At 43.5% G+C, this 21,966-nt stretch overlaps 2 protein-coding genes across 2 annotated transcripts; one reads left to right on the top strand and one right to left on the bottom strand.

Moving 5' to 3' along the window:
* Positions 1-983: 983 nt before the first annotated feature.
* On the bottom strand, positions 984-8,482 carry LYRM7 (LYR motif containing 7). The gene is made up of 5 exons (XM_075262450.1): positions 8,393-8,482; positions 6,417-6,489; positions 5,284-5,354; positions 3,833-3,914; positions 984-1,295 (listed from the first exon to the last, which is right to left on the bottom strand). The coding sequence occupies exons 1-5, from the start codon at positions 8,408-8,410 to the stop codon at positions 1,231-1,233; spliced, it is 309 nt and encodes a 102-aa protein (XP_075118551.1). The 5' UTR covers positions 8,411-8,482; the 3' UTR covers positions 984-1,230.
* A 168-nt stretch (positions 8,483-8,650) lies between these two features.
* On the top strand, positions 8,651-21,566 carry HINT1 (histidine triad nucleotide binding protein 1). The gene is made up of 3 exons (XM_075262449.1): positions 8,651-8,810; positions 17,548-17,652; positions 21,244-21,566. Exons 1-3 carry the CDS (start codon positions 8,700-8,702, stop codon positions 21,406-21,408), a joined length of 381 nt encoding a protein of 126 aa, XP_075118550.1. The 5' UTR covers positions 8,651-8,699; the 3' UTR covers positions 21,409-21,566.
* Positions 21,567-21,966: the final 400 nt, after the last annotated feature.

The raw sequence follows: 21,966 nt of genomic DNA, 5'->3' as shown, positions 1-21,966 counted from the left end.
ATAGGCAGCAGTAGAGTAGCCTTTTTAAAGGCTATTCAGAAATGTGTTTACCAATGAGAGACTCCCTTTAATAATGTCTGTTGCTCTCATCTGTCATAGGATGACAGCAATGGACATGCCAATAAAGTGACTCTAATGTAAAACAAAAACAAAACCCCAAACTTTCTTTCTGCCATCACAATTGTCTACCTGTTTAATGGAAGAAAAAAAAAAAATCTGCGTGTAGGACTTTTTCTTCCATCAGAAAAGTAACATAACATGAAGGTAAAAAAGTCATTTTTTTTTTTTTTTAACATTAGAGTGAATGTAGACAGACGGTGCTCCACCTACATTAGTTACTTTATTGCCATTACCATCTGTTGCTCTTATCTTATGATGGATAAGAGCAACAGACATTAATAACAGTAGTGTGAACGTATCCTATTAAGTGTGAGAAGGTGACAGGCAGAGTGCTGGAGTCCCAGTATAACAGTCCCAGGTTTCTGAGCTGTGTGTGGTCCAGGGCGGGTCTTGAATAAGCCTCAGCCCCAGGTGTGGGTCCTGGGCTCGTTATTGGGCCTTAAAAGGCTGCAGAGCCTACACTTCAGGGCAGATCCTGGAAGTGAGAGGAGGTGCCTGGGTCTGTCCTGACACACAGATTCTGGTGAGACTGTATTGCGCTATTTTAGTTTACACGTGTGGTTTGTAGTAAGCTACATGTACAGTTAGAACTTTATTGTTTAGTTAGTGCTCAGACAAGCAGGGTTTTGTTTTACATTCTTTTGCCTGAAGTTAAGAATATATTATATTTAGCTCATTTTGTACTGGAAGTAAAAAAAAAAAATATTTTGCTGTTTTTTTCTAAATAAACCTGTTTGCTACAGATATTGTGTCCCTGTCTCTGACTGGCTGGGTCCGTATCATTGCTGCTACCGAGCAACCTTCCCCACACTGCTACATGTGTACAATACAATAGAAAGAAGTATAATACAGCATAACAGATCTGAAGTAAAAATATTTTATTTATTTAAAGTACAATAATTTACAGAATATCACTGATGATAAATAAAAAATAAAATGTTGTTCTTTCATGTGTGTATTGCATGGACATAAAAGCAGCTAAAAGTTGTTTTCTTCCATTAAATCAAATGTACACGATTTCCCGTGGCACATTTATGAAACAATGTCATGCCCATAAAATAAAGGACAATACAAAAGGTTAAAACATTTGAAAATCCCATAAAGGCAGTGTCATTTATTTGGCAAATCACAGTATGGCATATTGTCTAGCAGGACCTCTTCTCTTGGCTGTAGAACTAGAACAGAAATATAAACCAGATATTTAGTCATGTCTTTTTTTGGGGGCTGGAAAATCAATTTTCAGTTTTTAGATACAGATAGGCAGAATATAGACTTCTAGATAGAATTCAGTCACCTGAGAATCCAGAACATGTCCAAAATCCACGGCAATTTTTTTTTCTTATAAACCAAAATATACGCATAGCCCAACTGCCCTGTATACTTTGGGAAATACACCTGCCCTATGAGGCAGCAACCAAAACAAAACAAAAAAAATGCAAAAAAGCCTACATTTCCAAAAATTATATAATACTAGCAATACCCGCAACTTCGTTTGCAACCCCCTCCCTCCTTGCGTGACCCACCTGCAGCGCGGCTCTGGCCCCTCCCCCATTGCCTTGCGGCTGCCGCTACCCCAGCCTCCCCTTCCCCCCCCCCCCCCACTTCCCCTGCCCCACCTCTACCCGCGACCCTGTGCTCCTCACCCCCACCACCCCGTTCTCCCCCTCCTTCCCCCCCTGCCTTGTACCCCGACTGCGGCCTCCCCCTCCCATCCACGACCCTGGTGGCCCCCCACCCCAAACCCTACTCCCCTGGCGCGACCCTGGTTCCTCCCACCTTCCTCCAAGCCCCTGCCGCGAGCCCGGCTTCGACGACCGTGGTCTCCCCCTCCCCACAGCCGCGATCCCGGCTTAACCCCAGACTGTATGGTCCTCCAGCGCGCTGAGTCTGTGCATAGCAACTATGGCCATGCACGGGGCCCCACGGGTAGACGGCACTTTGGGGAGGTATGTGCCAGTTCCTGGGGCCCCGGCCGGACTCACCGATGGACGCCGGCTGTTCGTGTTGTGCGGCGGCCGGGGTGAGATTCTGTAGCTCTGCCCCCTGTATCGGCCGCTCCAGTCTGAGATTGGCACGAAGGGTTGGCAGCTGGCTTGAGCCTCTACAGCACCGTCCCCTCCGTCGCATGTGCCAATTGGGTAACATCGCGCATGGCTGCGATGATGTCATCGCAGGTCCTTCAGCCTCCGCCAGCCGTGCTTTCGGGGCTCACGGTTGGAAAAACCAGCAACCTACAGTGATGTTAAGACGCCTATGTTATGCAGGGCAGGAGCGTAGCGATGTCGCAGGCCCCGGCACCTGTGCTGTTATCTAACCCTCCCCGGCATCCGCCTTTCTATTACAGCGGATGCCGGGTCTGTATTAGCGGCCCCTCCCCCCAGGCGCAATAGTAATATACAGAAAGTCCCATAGACGGCAATACATTTGTATTGCCGTCTATGGGAATTGCAATCAAATGACTGCAGGTTCAAGCCCCCAGCACTCATTTCCCCCCTCCTTTATCTGAAAGCAGGAAGCTAGGTCACGTGGTGTAGACACAGGAATAGCTACAGACACAGGCTCGCTCCCGTGCACTTAGCCCCTCCTCCCTCCCCCCTGAGAGCAGCAGATACATCACTTGACTCATGAGCAGCTAAGTCAGGGCTGTGACCACAAAGAATTGAATAAAGTAAGATAGTGGACAGTTCTGCTGAAGCAGTGTATTTAGGAAAAGTCTTAAATCCACATTAACAAGCAGTATAGATAGGATCCTTGTGATGGGACAGCCCCTTTAAGAAAGGCTATTCATATCCTACCTTTAGAGGTCTTCTCTGCGCCGCCATTCGGTATATAATCATTTTTGTCGGTATGCAAATGAGTTCTCTCGCAGCAGTGGGGGCGGGCCCCAGTGCTCAAACAGCACTGGGGGCATCCACCCAATGCTGCGAGAGAACTCTCCAGCGCCGCCTCCAACTTCAGGAACAGGTCGTCTTCGTGTCTTCTTCCGGGGGTTGGCTTCAAACTTCTAGGCCTCGGGCAAAGCCGACTGCGCATGCGTGCGGCCACAAAAAATGGCCACTTGCACAGTATTGTAAGCGGCCATTTTTTTTGTGGTTGCGCGCATGCGCAGTCGGCTTTGCCCTAGGTCTAGAAGCTTGAAGCCACCGCTCGGAAGAAGACCCGTTCCTGAAGAAGATGGAGGCGGCACGGAAGAGTTCTCTCGCAGCACTGGGGACGCCTCCAGTGCTGTTTGAGCGCTGGGGCCCGCCCCCATTGCATGCTAAATAACTCATTTGCATACCGACAAAAACCGGATTATATAATAAACGGCGGCCCAGAGAAGACATCTAAAGGTAGGAGACGAATAACCTTTCTTAAGGCTATTCCTACGTGTTAGGGACAAAAAATTAACTTTTAATGATAGGATCCCTTTAACCAGAAACACATTAGTGCATGAAGTGCTACTACATCAATATCACAGCATTTCTAGATATATTGGATATTGATGTAGTAGCACGTCATGTTTGACCTGTTTTTTTAACGTGTTTTGTCACAAAGAATGTTATATCACTTTTATATGTCTAGGCTATTTTGCATCTTTTTTCTTATGCAGTATGTTTTGCTTGTTGTAAACCCATTTGCATTGCACTTTACTTTATAGTGGGTTTTCCAATAAATTTACAATGTGTTAACCCAACCTTATAAGCACCTAGAATGGCAAAGGAACGCTTACCTATTCTATCAGAATCAGTGTGAACACCTTGGATAACTGTTGTCCTCAGCAGATATTCAACATCTTGTCCAATTTTTAGCAGCTAAAATACAAAAAGATGTAAGCAAAGAACATATAATGTTTAGTTCAGCATCTTCAAACACTTCTCACTGTGGTATGAGCCTGCATTAAAGAGGACCTTTCACAACCTACAACAAATCCAACTCTATACATCAGTTACTAGGTGCTGCCTCACTGATTTTGGCACAGCCCCCACCATTCCTGAGCAATCAATGCAGTTAGTTTTGGTGTCTAATATGCTATTTATATCTGTATTGTCAGGAGGGCGGTGTCAGGCAGGAGCAGACAATGGATGTGATTCTGCTCTGACACTGGCTGCCTCTGATTGGTGCTCTGAATCACACCCCTTGCCTGACATCGCCCACCTGACATTACTGAGGTTAAATAGCACATCAGACACTGATTCTAACTGTGCTTGTTGCTTGGGAAAGGTGGGGGAACTCAAATTCGTTGAGGTGGTGAAAGGTCCTCCTTAAGGATAACGCTGAGGCCTGTGCTGGCCACAACAAAGTGAGAAACCAGCAGGTCATAAGTGGCAGCCGATAGAAATAACACTACAAGCAAACTTACTCAAGATGAAGAAACTTAAGGTCATGTTGTTATAGCAAACTTACCTTTCACCTATGACCTAGAACTGCATTCCTCAATATATGTTATACTAATAAACTACATTAAAGTACCCAGGGAAAAATGATCAAACAGTAATGAAGTACACTAAAAGCACAGCATTAAGACCTAAGCAAGCACTTCAAGAAACATGATATGTTCCCCTGGGTGTGCCAATCTGACAATGACAACCTATCCCAAAGATAAGTCATCAATACTATGCCTGGAAAATCACTTTTGTAGCCTGTATCAGATGGGAAGGGACGTGTTTAGGAAGGGAAAAAACAGTTTGTAAATCGGCCAAATTTACTGTCTAACCATGGCTTGGTAAAACTGATCGGAGTTCAGTTTAGTGCTGTCAGTGAACGCAGCCTAAGCAAGGTCTGAATACAGAAGTCTGAAAAATGCTATTAGAGTAATAGCAAAAAAGAAACATGAGCCATCTTAGGCTTTGTTCACATTAAGTTTATATTTTCTGTTGGAGATATATGGCTGGAAGGTTTTGCAGTGTATATTCCCATGTTATAAACCTATGCTACATCAGTGAGAACATAGCATAAAAGTTCTGTCCTTTTTCCTGACCACTAGACATGTACAGACGCATAGTGTTGCATGCTCACAATGTACTGAGGTAGAAGCTCAGAAAGCAGAGTCTAAAGAACAGATACAGAAATATATATGTAAAAAATATGACTTTCTGAGTCTTTTTATTCCGTTCACAAGCATACAGAAATATTTGAAAATCTACTTTCTGAAAAGCTGTATTAATGTTAAACGACACTTACTTCAGATATTTTTTCGGGAGCACTTTCATTTTTATTTTTCCGGAATTCTTCATTGATTTTCTGTCTGGCGGCTAAAATATAATAAAAATGAGATATAACAAATAAATACGTATTGCAGCCTCTTCCTTGTACGGATGACGTAATAAGACATAGCGCAACAGCAGCATCTCAGTTTCGTTCACGTGACTAGGGCTGAGCTGCACAGCTCTATGATATGTATAGCACTGTGCTGCAGCCTCTTCTGCTAGAGTGTTGGACCCCTCTGGTCACATATTGATAACCTATCCTAAGGACAGGTCATTAACATACTAGTGCTAGAAAACCCCCATGTAGTGCGCTATAGACATAATGCGGCGGAAAAGACCGGAGCGGAAACATTCTGCAGACTTTCTGCGCCTATTATACCTATATGGAAAACACCAGTGTTTCTATAAGGTATAATTGATATGCTGAAATTTTTTTTTCTACAATTTTTTTCATCCAATTTGCAGGTACTGTAAAATGCAACATTTCCTGCTGGCCAAAACACAGGGTTTTTTTGCAACATATGGCTCCGGCCTTAACAAGAACCTGTCACCCTCATAGATTGTAAGCTCTTGCGAGCAGGGCCCTCAGTCCCGTTGTGTGAAATGACTTTCTTTGTAATGTATCTTTCTGTCTGTATTTGAACCCTACAAATTGTACAGCGCTGCTGAATATGTTGGCGCTATATAAATAAAATGTATTATTATATTAACCTGTCACATATAAAATGCTGTAAAATCTGCAGAGCGCAGAGAGAAAGAGCTGAGCAGATTGATACATGGGCCTGTGGGAAAAGATTCTGTATAAATTGTTATTTGTCCATTGAAATCTATGCGGTTTCTATTGTGAGAAATCTAGGGGCTGTCCTGTCAGTGACTGAAAGCATCCCATCTAAGATATCTCTGCATATAGAGACGATAGATAGCACATGACAACTCTAAGCTATTCAGAGCGGAGGGAAGTGGGTGATGCAGTGTTTCTAAGCTATGATAGCATGATACAGTAAAGAATGGGAATGATGGTCATGGGGCAATGACCCATTTCTCCACTCTATAACATGACCATAACACAAATGCCTCCTTACTAGGATTTAGACATATCTCACTTACCATCTAATGCCCGCAAGTCATTTTGGAACACATTTTGTCTTGTTCTGTGTAGGGTTTTAAACAGCTTCAGAACCTATTAAAACACCAGAAAAGAACACGTACGATCAATTCACTTCCTGCACATCACTTGTCCTGTTATCTAATAATAATCTCACAGACAGATTATTCACTGCAGCTATAGGGATTAGAGATGAGCGAGTAGTATTTGATTGAATACCTCACTGCCATAGGAATGCGTGTAAGCGGCCGAACACTAACGGGTTAAGCGCATCAAATATTCACTGCACTTAACCCCTTGGTGTTCGGCCGCTTACATTCCTATGGGAGCGAGGTATTCGATCGAATACTGCTCGCTCATCTCTAATAGTGATGTATGGCCTTGGCACACTATACAACTTTGGGTTGTACAAAGAAAAAAAAAAGGAGGCCCATGGAGTGTCCGCCATTTTGAAACTGAAAGAGGCAGAGTAATAAGTCCTCTGTAGAGATGAGCGAGTACTGTTTGGATCAGCCGATCCGAACAACACGCTCCATAGAAATCAATGGATGCACCTGGTACTTCCGCTTTGACGGCGGCCGGCTGGTTAACCCCCCGCGTGCCGGCTACGTCCATTCATTTCTATGAGAGCGTGCTGTTCGGATCGGCTGATCCGAACAGTACTCGCTCATCTCTAGTCCTCTGTACAGGACTTTTTTCTTGGCCGATTTTTGTTGGTCTTTGCGACGAGTCTCCAACAGAGACTTTGACACAGATGTGACACCTGCCTTGTAATTCACAGGTAATATAATAATTCTTATGGAGGTTTCCTGTAAATAAATAGTGTATCTACCCTTCATATCACATACTTACCAGGAGCTTCTTCTTACTGTTTGTTTAATATCAAGGATAGCCAGGGGATTCCCAGGCTGGAGGAGGCATTCACTTGGTGATTGGTGGATGCGTCCATGATGTCAGTAAGGGAGGCGTGTCCTCTGTGCATATGGGCTCTATTTAAACCCCAGGGTTTGACACTGAGTACTGGCTCCCACCATCGGTTATAACCTCAAGATTGCATCTACGTCTTAGACACCTATAAGGGCTCGTTCACACGTGGGCAGATTTTGACAGCGGATTTCGCTTCAAAATCCGCCCCCTTTTTAATGGTGGTCTTTGCAGACCGCCGGGCTTCTTTTTTCTGCTAGCGGCGGGCTGCTGCTAGCGGAGAAAAGAAGCGACATGTCCTATCTTCAGCGGCAGCACCCTCCTGTGTCGGCTCATTCATTTGATCTGACATAGGGGGGGAAAGCCGCGACCAAGATGGTCGCGGCAGGCGGGTTTTAACCAGAGAGAGACGCGGCTCGCCGCTTCTCTCTCTGTGTCAAAACCCGTGCGGGACTATGACCGTGTGAACTTACCCTAAGAATTATCCTCTCCTAATGAGATAACTTATCGAAATGCATTGAGAGAGTTTTATTTCCACCTTTACCCGTCCCGTTGAACTGGACTGAGACAGTAAATGGATTGATAGCGCGGACATTAGCATCTGACACTAGCTGTGTCCGCTACATTTTGCATTGATCTAAATGGGACCTCATATGCGTTCTTTACAGTCCGTGTCTGTCCTTTTAAAGGCTATTCCAACGTTCCATTAGGTCTAAAGGTGATTTTCTTATGATAGACTCCCTTTAAAACTCACATTGCAAAAATTCTGACAACAAACCTGTCCAGGTACAATCAAGCAAAGCTACATATGAGAAATAAGGATGCAGCAGTGACAAGACCCGCCAAGGGTTAATTTAGCACAACTTTATGTAGACAAGTAAAAAAACACAATAAACATGCTGCAATAATAAGTAAAGCTCAATAATGTGGATTACACTACACGATAACCTGAAATCCAGTCCTGAAGTGGTTAACCTTCTCTGACTATGATGTTCTCTGCTTGAACTACACGAGACCACACAGGCCGCTGCCCCGAACCCAACACAACACTCACCTTCATTCTACCTTCCATGTCCCTCACATCCCACACCAGGACATCAATCTCCAGGTCTGTTCCTTCTGACCAATCATAATACAAGCTAGTGGACACGCCCCCATTGCGCCACATGCGTGGGTTGTTTGAACGCCATTTTTGAAATGGGAAACACTATTAACTTACGCATTCAATTATTCCCGATTCCAAAATGGCCGACAATGTAGCTGCTACGAAATTGAATAGCGCCGACAAGTCGCCGGTTTATGAGCCGCTTGACTTGCCGTAAGCCACGCCCTCATGTTCTGTCTGTCACTGGGCTGCAGCCATGGCGGATGAGATCAGCAAAGCCCAGGCAGCCCGTCCTGGTGGTGACACCATATTCGGGAAAATAATCCGTAAGGAAATCCCGGCCAACATCTTCTTTGAGGATGATCAAGTACGTGCAGCCGTGTGCAGGAGGGATCCAGGGAGATCCCGGGGGATCCTGGCAGTAACACGTGGTGTGCATGGGGTGATGTGGACTGTGCATCTTACAGACTGTCTGCATATTGGGGGGAGGAACGTGTAGTGTAATGGGTTGTGCAGCTGTCTATGGAGGATGTGCACGCCTCGCTATTAGTGATCTGGGCTATTCCAGGCTGAGTGCACCTTGTACTACCACTTCATTTTCTTGCTGCCATTACAATAGTTCCTTGTGGACATCTAGTATATATCCTAGGGTTATAAATGGGAGGCATGGCAAGTCTAAGGCAGTGTTCACATGACTATATTTTGAAGCTGAAAATCAGCCCCAGATTTGTAAACTCCATGGTAGAACTCCATACCTCCCAACTTTTGAAGAGCGGAAAGAGGGACAAAACATGCGGCGCACTGCCACCACACATTATAATCCTCCTATAGTCATCTGTAAATTATATTTCCTCCCTCCATCTCTAACCCAGTTTCATATAATCCCTTTATCTGCCCCCAGTTTCATGTCCCCCTATCTCTGCCCCCAGATTCATGTCCCCCCCTTCATCTGCTCCAGTGCCATGCCGTCCCCCCCCCCTTCATCTGCCCCGAAGTGATGTCATTCTCCCCCCTCCATATGATCCCAGTTTCATACAGTTACATTACGTTCCCCTCAATGTTTAACACAAATACTTACTCACCTTCCAACGCTCCCCTGCCGCTCTCTCACTCCACTCACATAGTTGTAGGCCCGATGTGACATCATCACATCGCGCCTACGCACGCCGGAGCGCAGCGGTAAGGCAGGAGCTGAGCTGTGACAGCTCCTGCTTTACTCGCATATGTGTTCAACTCAACTCATTTAAACTCTGGACGCCGATGAGTTGAAATCGGGACATACCTCCCGGGGACCGCGGGACAGGACACCGAATTCGTGAATGTCCCGTGGAAATTGGGACGATTGGGAGGTATGGAACTCGATTGTGTTATCTGTGACTCAGATACCATGGATTTTTAACCTGGTTGTTACCTTCATGTGTGCCTTTGCTGCTATGGCTAGAAACTGCACAGAATAAATTATAGAACACGTTTTTTTTCCCAGGGTTGTAGCGTTGTTAAGGCCAAACCATCGACTTTTTCCACAGAACAACGCTAACTTCTGCTCTGACTCATTCATAAGGCCTGGTTCACATCTGTGTTCAGGTTTCCGTTCAGGGAATCTGCTTGGAAACCTATATGCATAAAAAAGCGGTTACCTAAGGCTGGGTTCACACGGGTTTTTTGGTCCGGATTTTCACGCAGAAGCCGCCTCAGAATCCTGTCCAAAAAACGGCTAGCCACGACTGGATGCTGCTGCAGTGCATACAGTGCACCAGCATCCAGTCATGGCATTCCGCTCCAGATAAGTCCCAAATGAATGGGTCTAGTCAGGAGGGAGCGCCGCACCACGGATTCCGCGGCTGAGTCAGCCACGGAATCCACGTCAAGAAAGGGCAGGTCACTTCTTTTTTCTGTGAGCGTGAACAAACCACTCGTGAAAAAAGGAACCAATTGAAGTCAGTGGGAGGCGTTTTTTTGATCCGGATTTTGGCGTGGATTCTATGTCAAAATCCGGACCAAAAAACCCCGTTAACGCAGCCTAAGAAAACCACACAGACCCCATAGACTATAATGGGTTTCATGTGGTTTCCGCACGAAATATGCAGAGAGAAAAGTTCTGCTTGCGATCTGTATTTTTTAAGCGGGTTCAGGGACAAAAACCCCAAGCAGAATACAGACGCAGGTGAGGACCCAGCCTTAGTTTACTTTATACCAGTATTATACACAAAAAATCACTGCCACACAATACTAAAGGGATATTCCCAATAAGGGCTAGTTCACACGTGGGGCGGGTTTTGGCACCGAGAGTGATGCGGGGAGCCGCATCACACTCGGGTCAAAACCCACCTGCCACGATTGTCGAGGTTGCGGCTTCCTCCTCTGGTGTTAGCTCAAATGAATGGGCCGACTCCGGAGGTTGCTGCCTCCTGAAGAAAGGGCGGCTCGTTTCTTTTTTTCGCTAGCGGCAACATGCAATCCACCCCCTCTGTGCCCGTGTGAATGGGCCCTTACGCTGTTCACGTAACACCTATAAACTGGGAGATACGGAAGCAACACATCTGTTGTATACTGTTTTCACAGCTTCCATTTTTCTCTATGGAAGCAATTGGCATAGCATAAAGCAGCACTGTTTCGCTGTTCTTGTGAATAAGCAGTTATTCCCATTTTGGCAGCGGTTTGTCAAGATGGGATAACCCTTTAAAGAGGACCTTTCACGTCCTCGGGCACATGTGGTGTAATACACCGCTAGAAAGCCAACTGCGCTGAATTCAGCGTACTATCGGCTTTCCCGTTCTGTGGTGTTACCGTAGCTATTCAGTGTCAGAACAGCGTTTTTGACAGTCTGTCAGGAATGCCCTTCTTCACAGTAGTCTCTATTGCGCTGTACTGTGAGAAGGGGCGTTCCTTACCGCCCAGCCATGACGCTGTAAACAATGGGAGGAATAATTTCATGTAGCAGGCAAACAAAGCAGTATTTCTAAAGCAATATATTTAGGAAAAGTCTTTAAATTTACATAAACTAACAGTATAGATCAGATCCTTGAGATGGGAATACTTTTTTAAAGCGTTGTCAGTGTGAAATGGCCTGTTGCAGAGAATCTGCCTGGGCATGTTATTTTATATTTGCAACACACAATAGAGTTCTTCTGGAGTTTATAGTGAGCGCTGCCTCTTTCTTATCAGTGGACATTTGATATAGTCTGGCTCAGCAGCCAAGGCTCTGTTTAAGACTTTTAATAATAATAATAATAATACATTTTATTTATATAGCGCCAACATATTCCGCAGCACTGTACAATTTATAGGGTTCAGATACAGACATACATAACAAAGAACGTCATTTCACACAATGGGACTGAGGGCCCTGCTCAAAAGAGCTTACAATCTATGAGGTAGAGGGGTGACACAAGAGGTAGCAGGGGCGGCATTGCTTATACAGTGTTCAGACAATTTTGTGCATTAGGAATTGTGATAGGCTTGTCTGAAAAGATGCGTCTTTAGTTTGCGTTTGAAACTGTAGACGTTGGGAGTTAATCTTATTGTCCGGGGTAGAGCATTCCAGAGAAGTGGTGCAGCTCGGGAGAAGTCTTGTATACGAGCGTGGGAGGTTCTGATAATAGAGGATGTAAGTGTTAGGTCATTGAGTGAGCGGAGAGCACGGGTTGGGCGGTAGACAGAGATGAGGGAAGAAATGTAGGGAGGTGCTGCATTATGGAGAGCCTTGTGGATGAGGGTGATAACTTTATATTTTATTCTATAATGAATAGGCAGCCAATGTATTGACTGGCACAGACCAGAGGCATCGCTGTAGTGTCTAGCCTGATAGATGAGCCTGGCCGCTGCATTCAGAATAGATTGTAGAGGGGAGAGTTTAGTGAGGGGAAGACCGATTAGTAAGGAGTTACAGTAGTCAAGGCGAGAATGAATCAGAGAGACAATAAGTGTCTTTAGTGTATCTCTGGTAAGGAAAGGGCGTATTCTGGAGATGTTTTTGAGGTGGAGGTGACATGAACGTGCGAGTGATTCAATATGAGGGGTGAAGGCAAGGTCTGCGTCAAATATGACCCCAAGGCAGCGGGCATGCTGCCTAGGAGTTATAGTAAGGCCTGAGACTGCAATGGATATATCAGGGACAGATCTGTTAGATGGTGGAAACAGTAGTAGTTCAGTCTTAGAGAGATTTAGTTTCAGATAGAGTGAGGACATGATATTAGAGACAGCAGAGAGACAGTCACTGGTGTTCTGTATGAGTGCAGGGGTGATGTCACGGGAAGATGTGTATAATTGGGTGTCATCAGCATAAAGATGGTACCTGAAGCCAAATCTGGCGATGGTTTGTCCAATGGGGGCTGTGTAGAGAGAAAAGAGCAGGGGGCCGAGGACTGAGCCCTGAGGAACCCCAACAGCAAGGGAAAGAGGAGAGGAAACAGAGCCCGCGAATGATACACTGAACACGTATAGTGGCAAGTATAGTGGCATAGTTTATATTGGATGCAGATTGGAACGACACCAGATAGGGCCGTGCCAGTGATTGCTTGTTGGACCTAATTTATTCTGGTTTATGATGGAATAAGCTGGACATACTGCTTATCTGAAAGCTCAAAGGAGTCAGTGGGTTTAGCTATCGGCCAAATGCAGCAGATATATGGGCTGCAATAATTGATTCAAAGAGGACCATTTACCATTTTCACCAAGTCAAGCGTAGTTAGATGTCTTTTTCCTCTTCCTCCTCCTTGTTCCTGAGCAGTCGGTAGTGCTTTTAGTTTTGGTGCCTGATATGTTATTTAGGATCTGTCTTGTCAGGTAGGAGCAGTAAAGGGGCACTGTTCTGCTGGTGAATCAGGTTATCCTGGAGCTTACTCATATGGTGAGATCGAGACTTTTTTCTTTTGCAACTGTTCTGCTGGACTTGGCGGAGCTGGTGAAAGGTCCTGTTTAATCACATTTTGAGAATGGTACTATGTTTACTAGCTGGCTGTAAGGCCTCATTCGTCACTGCAGAATTCTGGCCAGTATTTTACATTAGTAAGCCAAAACCTGGAATGGAACCTACACAAAAAATACAGTGGAGAGTATTTCATTTCTTCATTGTTTTATTTTCCACTCCTGGTCTTCACTTACACCGGATACTCTGGTTTCTTCCCACATGCCCAAAATACTGATGAGTAAATTTGCTTCCTTTAAAACAACTGACTCTTGTGGGTGTTGAGGATGAGTGCCAATATGGCAACCACTACCGTATTTTCCGGACTATAAGGCGCACATAAAATACTTCGATTTCCTCAGAAATCGAAAGTGCGCCTTATAGTCCGGTGCGCCTTATATAAGGCTTGAAGCGGCGGCACGCGAGGAGTTAAGCGGCGGCACGCGAGGAGTTAAGCGGCGGCCGCCGGCAAAGTCTCCATGCCGCTTCCATACATTGCAATGGGAGCGCGCTATTCAAATAGTATTCGTTCATCTCTAACTATTTGAATAGCGCGCTCTCATTGTAATGTATGGAAGCGGCATGCAGACTTTGCCGGCGGCCGCTGCTTAAAGAGATTCTACTAGAGATGAGCGAGTACTGTTCGGATCAGCCGATCCGAACAGTACTCGCTCAACTCTAGATTCTACCATTAAAAGAACTTCTTCCCCCTAACCACGTCGGAATAACCTTAAAAGACTATTCGTCTCTTACCTTTCCCATAGCCAGCGCCGCCTTCTCCCTGAGCTGTGTTCGCGCCTTCCGTGTCGTCTTCTTTGGGCCTCATGGATGACGCATGCGCAGTCGGCTCTGGCTGCGAGAGCCTGTTAGAGCCGACTGCGCATGCGTCATCCATGAGGCCCAAAGAAGACGACACGGAATGCGCGAACACAGCTCAGGGAGAAGGCGGCGCTGGCTATGGGAAAGGTAAGAGACGAATAGTCTTTTAAGGCTATTCCAACGTGATCAAGAAGGAAGTTCTTTTAAAGGTAGAATCCCTTTAACTCCTCGTGTGCCGAGTGCTTCCATTCATTTCAATGGAAGCGTGCCATTGAAATGAATAGAAGCGGCTGGCACGCGGGGGGTTAAGCGGCCGCCGGCAAAGTCTGCCGGCCGCCGCTTTCAATCATATAAGGCGCACCGGACAGCGCTGCGCCTTGTAGTCCGGTGCGCCTTATATATGGACCTAGGCAGGACTATAAGGCGCTCATGGGTAATGCGCCTTATAGTCCGGTGCGCCTTATAGTCTGCAAAATACAGTAATTCCTCTATAATTCCTGCACTTTGGGGAAAAGCACATTACAAATGTTTGTCATTGTGAAATAGTGATGCAAAATACTTACCAGAATAGTGCAGTCTGAATGAGGCCTAAAATATACCAGCTCAATGTGGCCCAAGTAATACCCTTTATGAAAGGTGATATGTGTGAGAGTTTAACAATGTTCTGGGTTTTGACAAATTTCCGATTAATTTTAATTTCTAAATGCAATCCTCTGAGATACACCCAGCACCTGTCATAGGGGATATGTTTACAGTCTGCATGAAAGCTGCCAATGTCTAAAACCTTCTCTACAGACAGATGTCATGACGCCTGGTTCTATAAATCCATAGTATCAAATGAACGTCCATAGTAACAAATGAAAATGCAGAAGAATTCTGGCATAAATTCTAGAGTACATGCTTAAACAATCATTTTATTGTATTACTTTATACACTTTCTAACCTTCTCTGCAAATTGGTTTCACCCACATGTTGAGCAGTTTGGAAAGGGTGAGCTTATCAAAGGGGCATGTTTAATTTTGCATTGCTGTGGCGTAAAATTAGACCACACTGTCTAAAAGTGCAACAGATGACTAACACCATCAGACAGTTTGGAAAATCTGGTGCAGTTGAAGACCATGCAAACAGGAGACAGTCTAAAGCTGAGAGAGTATTGGGGATGGGGGTGTCATGTTTTTGGCTTTCATGTTTGAGGTGTGCCATGTACACCTTTCAGGGCCTTGCCCGCTTTCTGCAAATGTGGGTGGCTTAGCCTGACGTTTATAGTAACCCATGACGTGAGTAGGAAATCTACAATCTGTGACAGTCTCTGACTGGCATAGAATTCCATTCTTGTACATAAGTGTGCATCGGATCTAGTGAGAGAACAGGGGTACCTCATACCAGTTGAGGTTTTTATTAATATTCTACCTATTATGGGATCTATCGTTGACTGCAATTTTTCATTTAAAAATTAAATTGCTGCTAAAATCAATCAAGTGAACAGCCAGGTCTTGAAACTGATGTATTGGAAGTGACCAAAAAAAATAAGCAAACATAAGGAACGTAAGTGCCAGACAGTTGGTTAGAGCTTTTTATTTTTTACTTTTTTTAAAATGTAGATTGTGAGCCCCATATAGGGATCACAATGTACATTTAAAAAAAAAAAAAATCTATCAGTATGTCTTTATAGAATGGGAGAAAATCCACGCAAACATGGGGAGAACATACAAACTCCTTGCAGATGTTGTTCTTGGCGGGATTTGAACCCAGGACTCCAGCGCTGCAAGGCTGCACTGCTAACCACTGAGCCACTATGTTGCCCTACAGTTGGTTAGATCTTTGTCAGTGGATCCCCACACTGTACCTCCCTGCTTTCTGTGGAACTGCAGACCTGTCAGAATCCTCTTATTGATCTGTATCCCTGAAGACAAGGCCTGCACATGAGGGTCAGGATATACAGAAGCTACTTAGGTCCCCAGGCCTGTATTTACCGTGGTTCTGTTCTTTACATTGTAGTTTAGTTCACCATCTTCATATAAAGGGGTCACAGGGTTTTAGTAGATCTTTTTTGTGTCTTTAGATTATGTGGGCTGAAGCTGAATGTAGAAATCTGGGGAGTCTGCCGTGTGTGAATACTGTTCATGCAACTCTGTTGTATTTTAGTTACATTTTAGACATTGGGATACATTCTGGTGGACGCATACACAAAGTCCATGTTTCCTAATGTTGTTTCTTGGTGTAAAACATTTACAGGACACTGAATAGTTCCATTGCTGCTATTTAGCAAAAATTATTCTGGGACACCTTCTGCTTCATGACTGTGTTGTGTCCTTACTTTGTTATACCTCCTGGAAATGTTTGATTAACAACTGGGGGTTACCATTTAGCTTGTCTATAGTGTGTGTCAGACTGTGCTTGTGCACTTTCAGATGACAAGAGGAACAACTAAAGGACAGCATATCACAGAGCTGTATAAAGAGATGTGTAAGCATTACAAATACTTACTGAAACAGGCATGTAAGGATAACTGACACCTCCATTTTGCTGTATTGCCTATTGGACACCCTTTGGTTCCATAGCAATTTTTGCCCATAAAAGAATAGTTGCTAATAATTGTACCATGATGGTGATCCTACCATAGCAAATGATGGTGAAGCACTTTGATATGTTCACCATATAGTAACCTTATGTGATGAGTATACTTATTGTCACAGTGAATATGAAACTATGTTGACCTTCAAAGTCCTGGTATAGTACGCACCGTGTAGAAGAGGCAGTCTTCTCTTTACTAAACTCCAGGATAGCCCTGATCCTCATTTCTGATGCCCATATTAGAATTAAAATGGACTTGTCATGGCGAGAATATGGGCAGCATGTTATATAGGGCAAGGGATGCTGAGAAGATAGATATACAGCTTTGTGGGAAAAGGTTTACTATAACTTCTATTTCATTCATCTTAATCTCTGCTTGTTCTCCTCTTGGGAGTCCAGTAGGTGGTCTTATCTGTGATTGTGATTGTATAAGTCTACATTCTGATATAGTAGGACTGCCCACTGGACTCCTAAGCTCAGAATAAGCAAGAATTAAAATAAAGAGATCGGCTATAGAAAGGTTGTCTGAAATATAATACTGATGGCTTACCCTTGGTATAGGCCATCAATATATGGTGCGTAGGCATCTACTCCAGGTACAGCAGACTGACCATCACAGACTTAGCATATACCGGTTCTATCGAGTGCAGTACTCTCTGTAGGTCTGTGCAGTAATCTTTCCCAGCCTCTCATTTCTTTACTTACAGAATGTACACAAAGGCCGCTCTATCCCTGTATTGTAAGAGCATGGACGCCTCAGGATTCTTATCATTATTTAATGTGTCTTGATTTTCTTCTTTTGTAGTGTATCGCTTTCCATGATATCTCTCCACAAGCGCCGACACATTTCCTAGTGGTACCTAAGAAGGCCATTTGCAGGATTTCAGAAGCGGATCCTGCTGATGAAGCTGTAAGTGAAAGCTTGTTGTGATATTGATTAATAACCGGCCTCTTTCAGCCCATTGAGGATACATTGCCTCCAGCCGTACAGATCGCAGTGGGACAGGTTTACTTTGATGTATTCTGTATAAACCAGGAGCTGAACAGAAACCCACAGCTAGGCAGCCAGTTTATTTTCAAGTTGAAGGAGCTGCGAGTATAAATCATAGTGTATGTCTGATGAAGGGAGAGAGGAAATGTCATTTACTAGACCTAGATAAGTGTCAGTTACAAAAGTCAAGTGCAAATAAAGCAAATCAAGTCTTTTCTCTATATGTATACCAAACAAGGATCAAATACTGCTAGAGGTACAGATGTAGCAGAGCTCAAATAGACTTCTTACATACTTTGGTGGGGATTTACTAATTCATCTATGCCAATAGTCTGGTTTCGGTGGTGTTAATGAGGTTCATTATCATTAAGGATATTTGAGCAGATGAAGGTTAAGTAATTGGGTTGCCCAAGAGCGGTTCAGAAACCAGAATTTCGTGAGCGTGTTTAAGTGACTTGACACTACCACAAGGTGGGTAAGTCCATCTTGTTGTCTTCCATAGACTAAATGTAAAGCTGGTGGTAGAAGACATGATCGTAAGGCTAAAGCTTAACAGGACGTCCCGCAGCAAAAAAGCGCTGCAGGAAAAACCACAGTGGCAACTCATTATGGTTCTTCTCGCAGCACTTGAATCAGAAAGTTCGCATAGTTTTCCTCCACGGACTTTCTGTTACAATTATACTTATGGGAAAACTCCCGACGTTTCCATAGGTATAATTGGCATGTTGTAATTTCCAAAACCGCATCAGTTTTGGAAATCGTAGCGTGTCTACACGGCAATTTTCACGGCAAAGTGGGCATGGGATTCACTAGAATCCCATCCACTTTGCCTTTATTGTAAAACGCTGCGGTTTTTCCCGCTGCGTTTCTGCTGTAGGCAAATTGCAGTGTTTCTCTCCTGTGGGGCCCCGGCCTATGGAGGGAAAGTGATGGTTAGATTGTGGAAATTGGTAAATGCAGGTCAAGAACACCCCAGTTGTCTTAAGGACGCAAGGCAGATTATAGGGGGAGAGGGAAAAAGGGGAGGTTAGAATTGAGAAAGAAAACTATTCCCATAATTGAAACATACATGGTATGTCAATATATGGAACCATTCCCAACTAAGAATCCTTTTCTGACAATTCTTTTTATGTCCCCCTCCCTGCCAGAAATCTCTGAACTGATGTTTACAGCTTAGAACAACAGCTCAGAAAAAAATGGCTATCCCAAAACATAAAAACATATCACATAAAATAATATGCAATCTAAAAAATTAAAAATGGATTGAAACAAATGAATTATGATTCACTGTACACAACTTTTTGTGCCAAAAATTTGCCACTTTTACTGTTCTATGGTCTGATTTGTGTTTATGATTTCTATAATCTAACACAAAATTATTGTCCAAACTATGGACAGGAGAGTAACCTATCCCATTAGAACGTTTCCCATAAAAACAATTTTATTAAATAATTTGTTAAAATTGTATCTCCTGAAAAAACAAACAAAACAGAAAACCAGAATCAAACACCCACAAACCAGTGTACAAAAATTCGATTGCCCCTCCCCCCTGTTTTTGGAGATAAAAACGATCAAAACAACGGCCAAAATTAAGTCCCTCAGAAAGAGTAAGACCACTGATACTGTGCCTTCCGGATTCGTTTTAAAACATTATGGAGTGTCACACCGATGAATAAATCATCCGCGGTCATAAAACAGAGATAGCCCTGGATCCCGACCCTTGTTAATTTTTCACCAGTCGGACCTACAAGTATAGGCTGCAAACTCCTCTCTGGACTTAATTGAATTGCTACCTAATAAACATCTAAAAATGCCACTGATGCGTTTCAATGCCCCATAGATTCAATTCTGGGCATCTCCTCTGAGGTAGGATTAAGATGGAAAAAAATCACTATCATTGTGCAGATTATTTAGCCTGTTATATGGAGGGAATGATTCTTTGGTTTTTCATCCTAAACCCCCCCGCTCCCCGCCGGCATTAGTGTACAGCTGAGGCTCCATATAACCGGCTAAATAATTTGCACAATGATAGAGTGATAGCCATTTTTTCTATCTTAATCCTACCTCAGAGGAGATGCCCCGAACTGCATCTATGGGGCACTGAAACGCGTCAGGTGGCATTTGTAGATGTTTATTAGGTAGCAATTCAGTTAAGTCCAGAGAAGAGTTTGTAGCCTATACTTGTAGGTCCGACTGGTGAAAAATTAACAAGGGTCGGGATCCAGGGCTGTCTCTGTTTTATGACCGCGGATGATTTATTCATCGGTGTGACACTCCATAAGGATTTAAAAGGAATCCGGGAGCCACAGTATCAGTGGTCTTACTTTTCTGAGGGACTTAATTTTGGGCTATTTTGGCCGTTGGTTTTGATCTCCAAAAACAGGGGGGCGATCACATTTTTGTACACTGGTTTGTGGGTGTTTGATTTTCTGTTTTGTTTGTTTTTTCAGGGGATACAATTTTAACAAATTTAATAAAATTGTTTTATGGGAAACGTTCTAATGGGATAGGTTACTCTCCTGTCCATAGTTTGGCATTATGATTTCTATAATGGCAGATTAATAGTATTGTTGTCCTGTTCATGTTGTATAGTAACAAAAAGATTAGCTCTTAGTACATCACAGGTTCTGTTTGCATATTATATTTCATTCCAACTCTGCAACATAAGAGAAATTGTAATCAATATCATGGGATGAAGGTTTTATTGTAGTCTCGGAGCTATTGTGAGCATATTATAAGAGAACATTTGCACTAGTTATTGTTAAAGGGGCTCTATCATTGGGAAAAGTCATTTTTAACAAATCACATCCTTGCATAGCCTTTAGAAATGCTATTCCACACCTACCTTTAGTATGTAAATTGCCTCAGTGGGTTCTGAATAAGTCAGTTTTTTTCATATGCTAATGAGCTTCCAGCCAGCACAGGAAGTTCCCAGCAGCACTCGTCTCTGCTATCATCTCCTATGTTTGTGTGCAAACAGGAAGCTGAGTCATCATCATCAGCAGCAGCCTGTGCATATACTCCCATAGGGAACAATAGCAAAGACTGTGCACGAAGCATCGTCCACCCCGGTCTAATTAGCATATGAATAAAAACGGACTTATTCAAAAATCACTGAGGCAATTTACATACTATAGGTAGGTGTGGAATAGGCTTTCTAACGCCTATGCAAGGATGTGATTAGTTCAAAATGACTTTTCCCAATGATCTAGCCCCTTTAAGATGGTAGAAATAATGGTCATCCTTTGTATTGTAATGGTCATCCTGTGAATGGCAGAAATAATTGTTATCCTTATGAAGCTGCATTTACAAACCATGCTGAGAGAAGGTGAGTTAGGTCACCTTTGTTTGGTGACAATTGACTTGGAAGTGGAAGTTTTCTAGATCTGTGTTCTCTCCATACAGTGTCTCTGGATCTGTACACGCTTTTCTATTATGTTGAGAAATATTTTCTGACAATGTGAATAGTGCCGTGCATCTGAATTAAATTCTATTGTTTTCTCTTTGCAGCTCCTAGGACATCTGATGATTGTTGGAAAAAAATGTGCTGCTGATCTAGGCCTAGCAAATGGCTACCGCATGGTTTTGAATGAAGGGCCAGATGGTGGCCAGTCTGTGTACCACGTTCACCTGCATATTCTTGGAGGACGTCAGCTGGGCTGGCCTCCAGGCTAATGGCCTATAGTCTACCATACACAGAGAGGTCTCAGTCTGTCCTGTCAGATGATTGCATTCTCTAAATGTCAGCCAATATCAAGTTACTTGTTTGGGCATGATCTCATCTGATCTAAGTCGCATTGAATAAATAGATTTTTTTTTTTTTGTTTCTTCAATGTGTGTGGAGTTTTTCTTCTTATCTAGTTTACTGTTTAGCTCTCTTTTTAAGATTTATCCTCCAGCCTCCTCCATTAAGGCCTTGTACTACTAATATCTGTGATTCCAGCAGCAGCTGTTCCTCCAGATATAATTAGTAAAAATCATTTTACAAATGACTGCAGTTTTCTGTGAATCCCGTAATATTTCATGTTCTGATGCAGCTCACATCCTCAATGGGGCAGAATTAGACTTTGATTATATATTTAGCAATTATAGAAATACTCATTTCTTTTTTTTTTCTGATGATTTTTATTAAACATATAAATAATTTATAAAAAGGAAAAGAGACTGTTCAGACTTGAAAATGAAGAGTAATTATATGGGGAGATTTTTCTCTGACTCCTTGTCATGTTCTGC

This window comes from Leptodactylus fuscus, chromosome 1 (assembly GCF_031893055.1).
Source record: "Leptodactylus fuscus isolate aLepFus1 chromosome 1, aLepFus1.hap2, whole genome shotgun sequence".
In the NCBI taxonomy this organism is placed as follows: domain Eukaryota; kingdom Metazoa; phylum Chordata; class Amphibia; order Anura; family Leptodactylidae; genus Leptodactylus; species Leptodactylus fuscus.
Note: the sequence above shows the minus strand (reverse complement) of the source record. Positions and strands in the feature narration are given on the sequence as shown.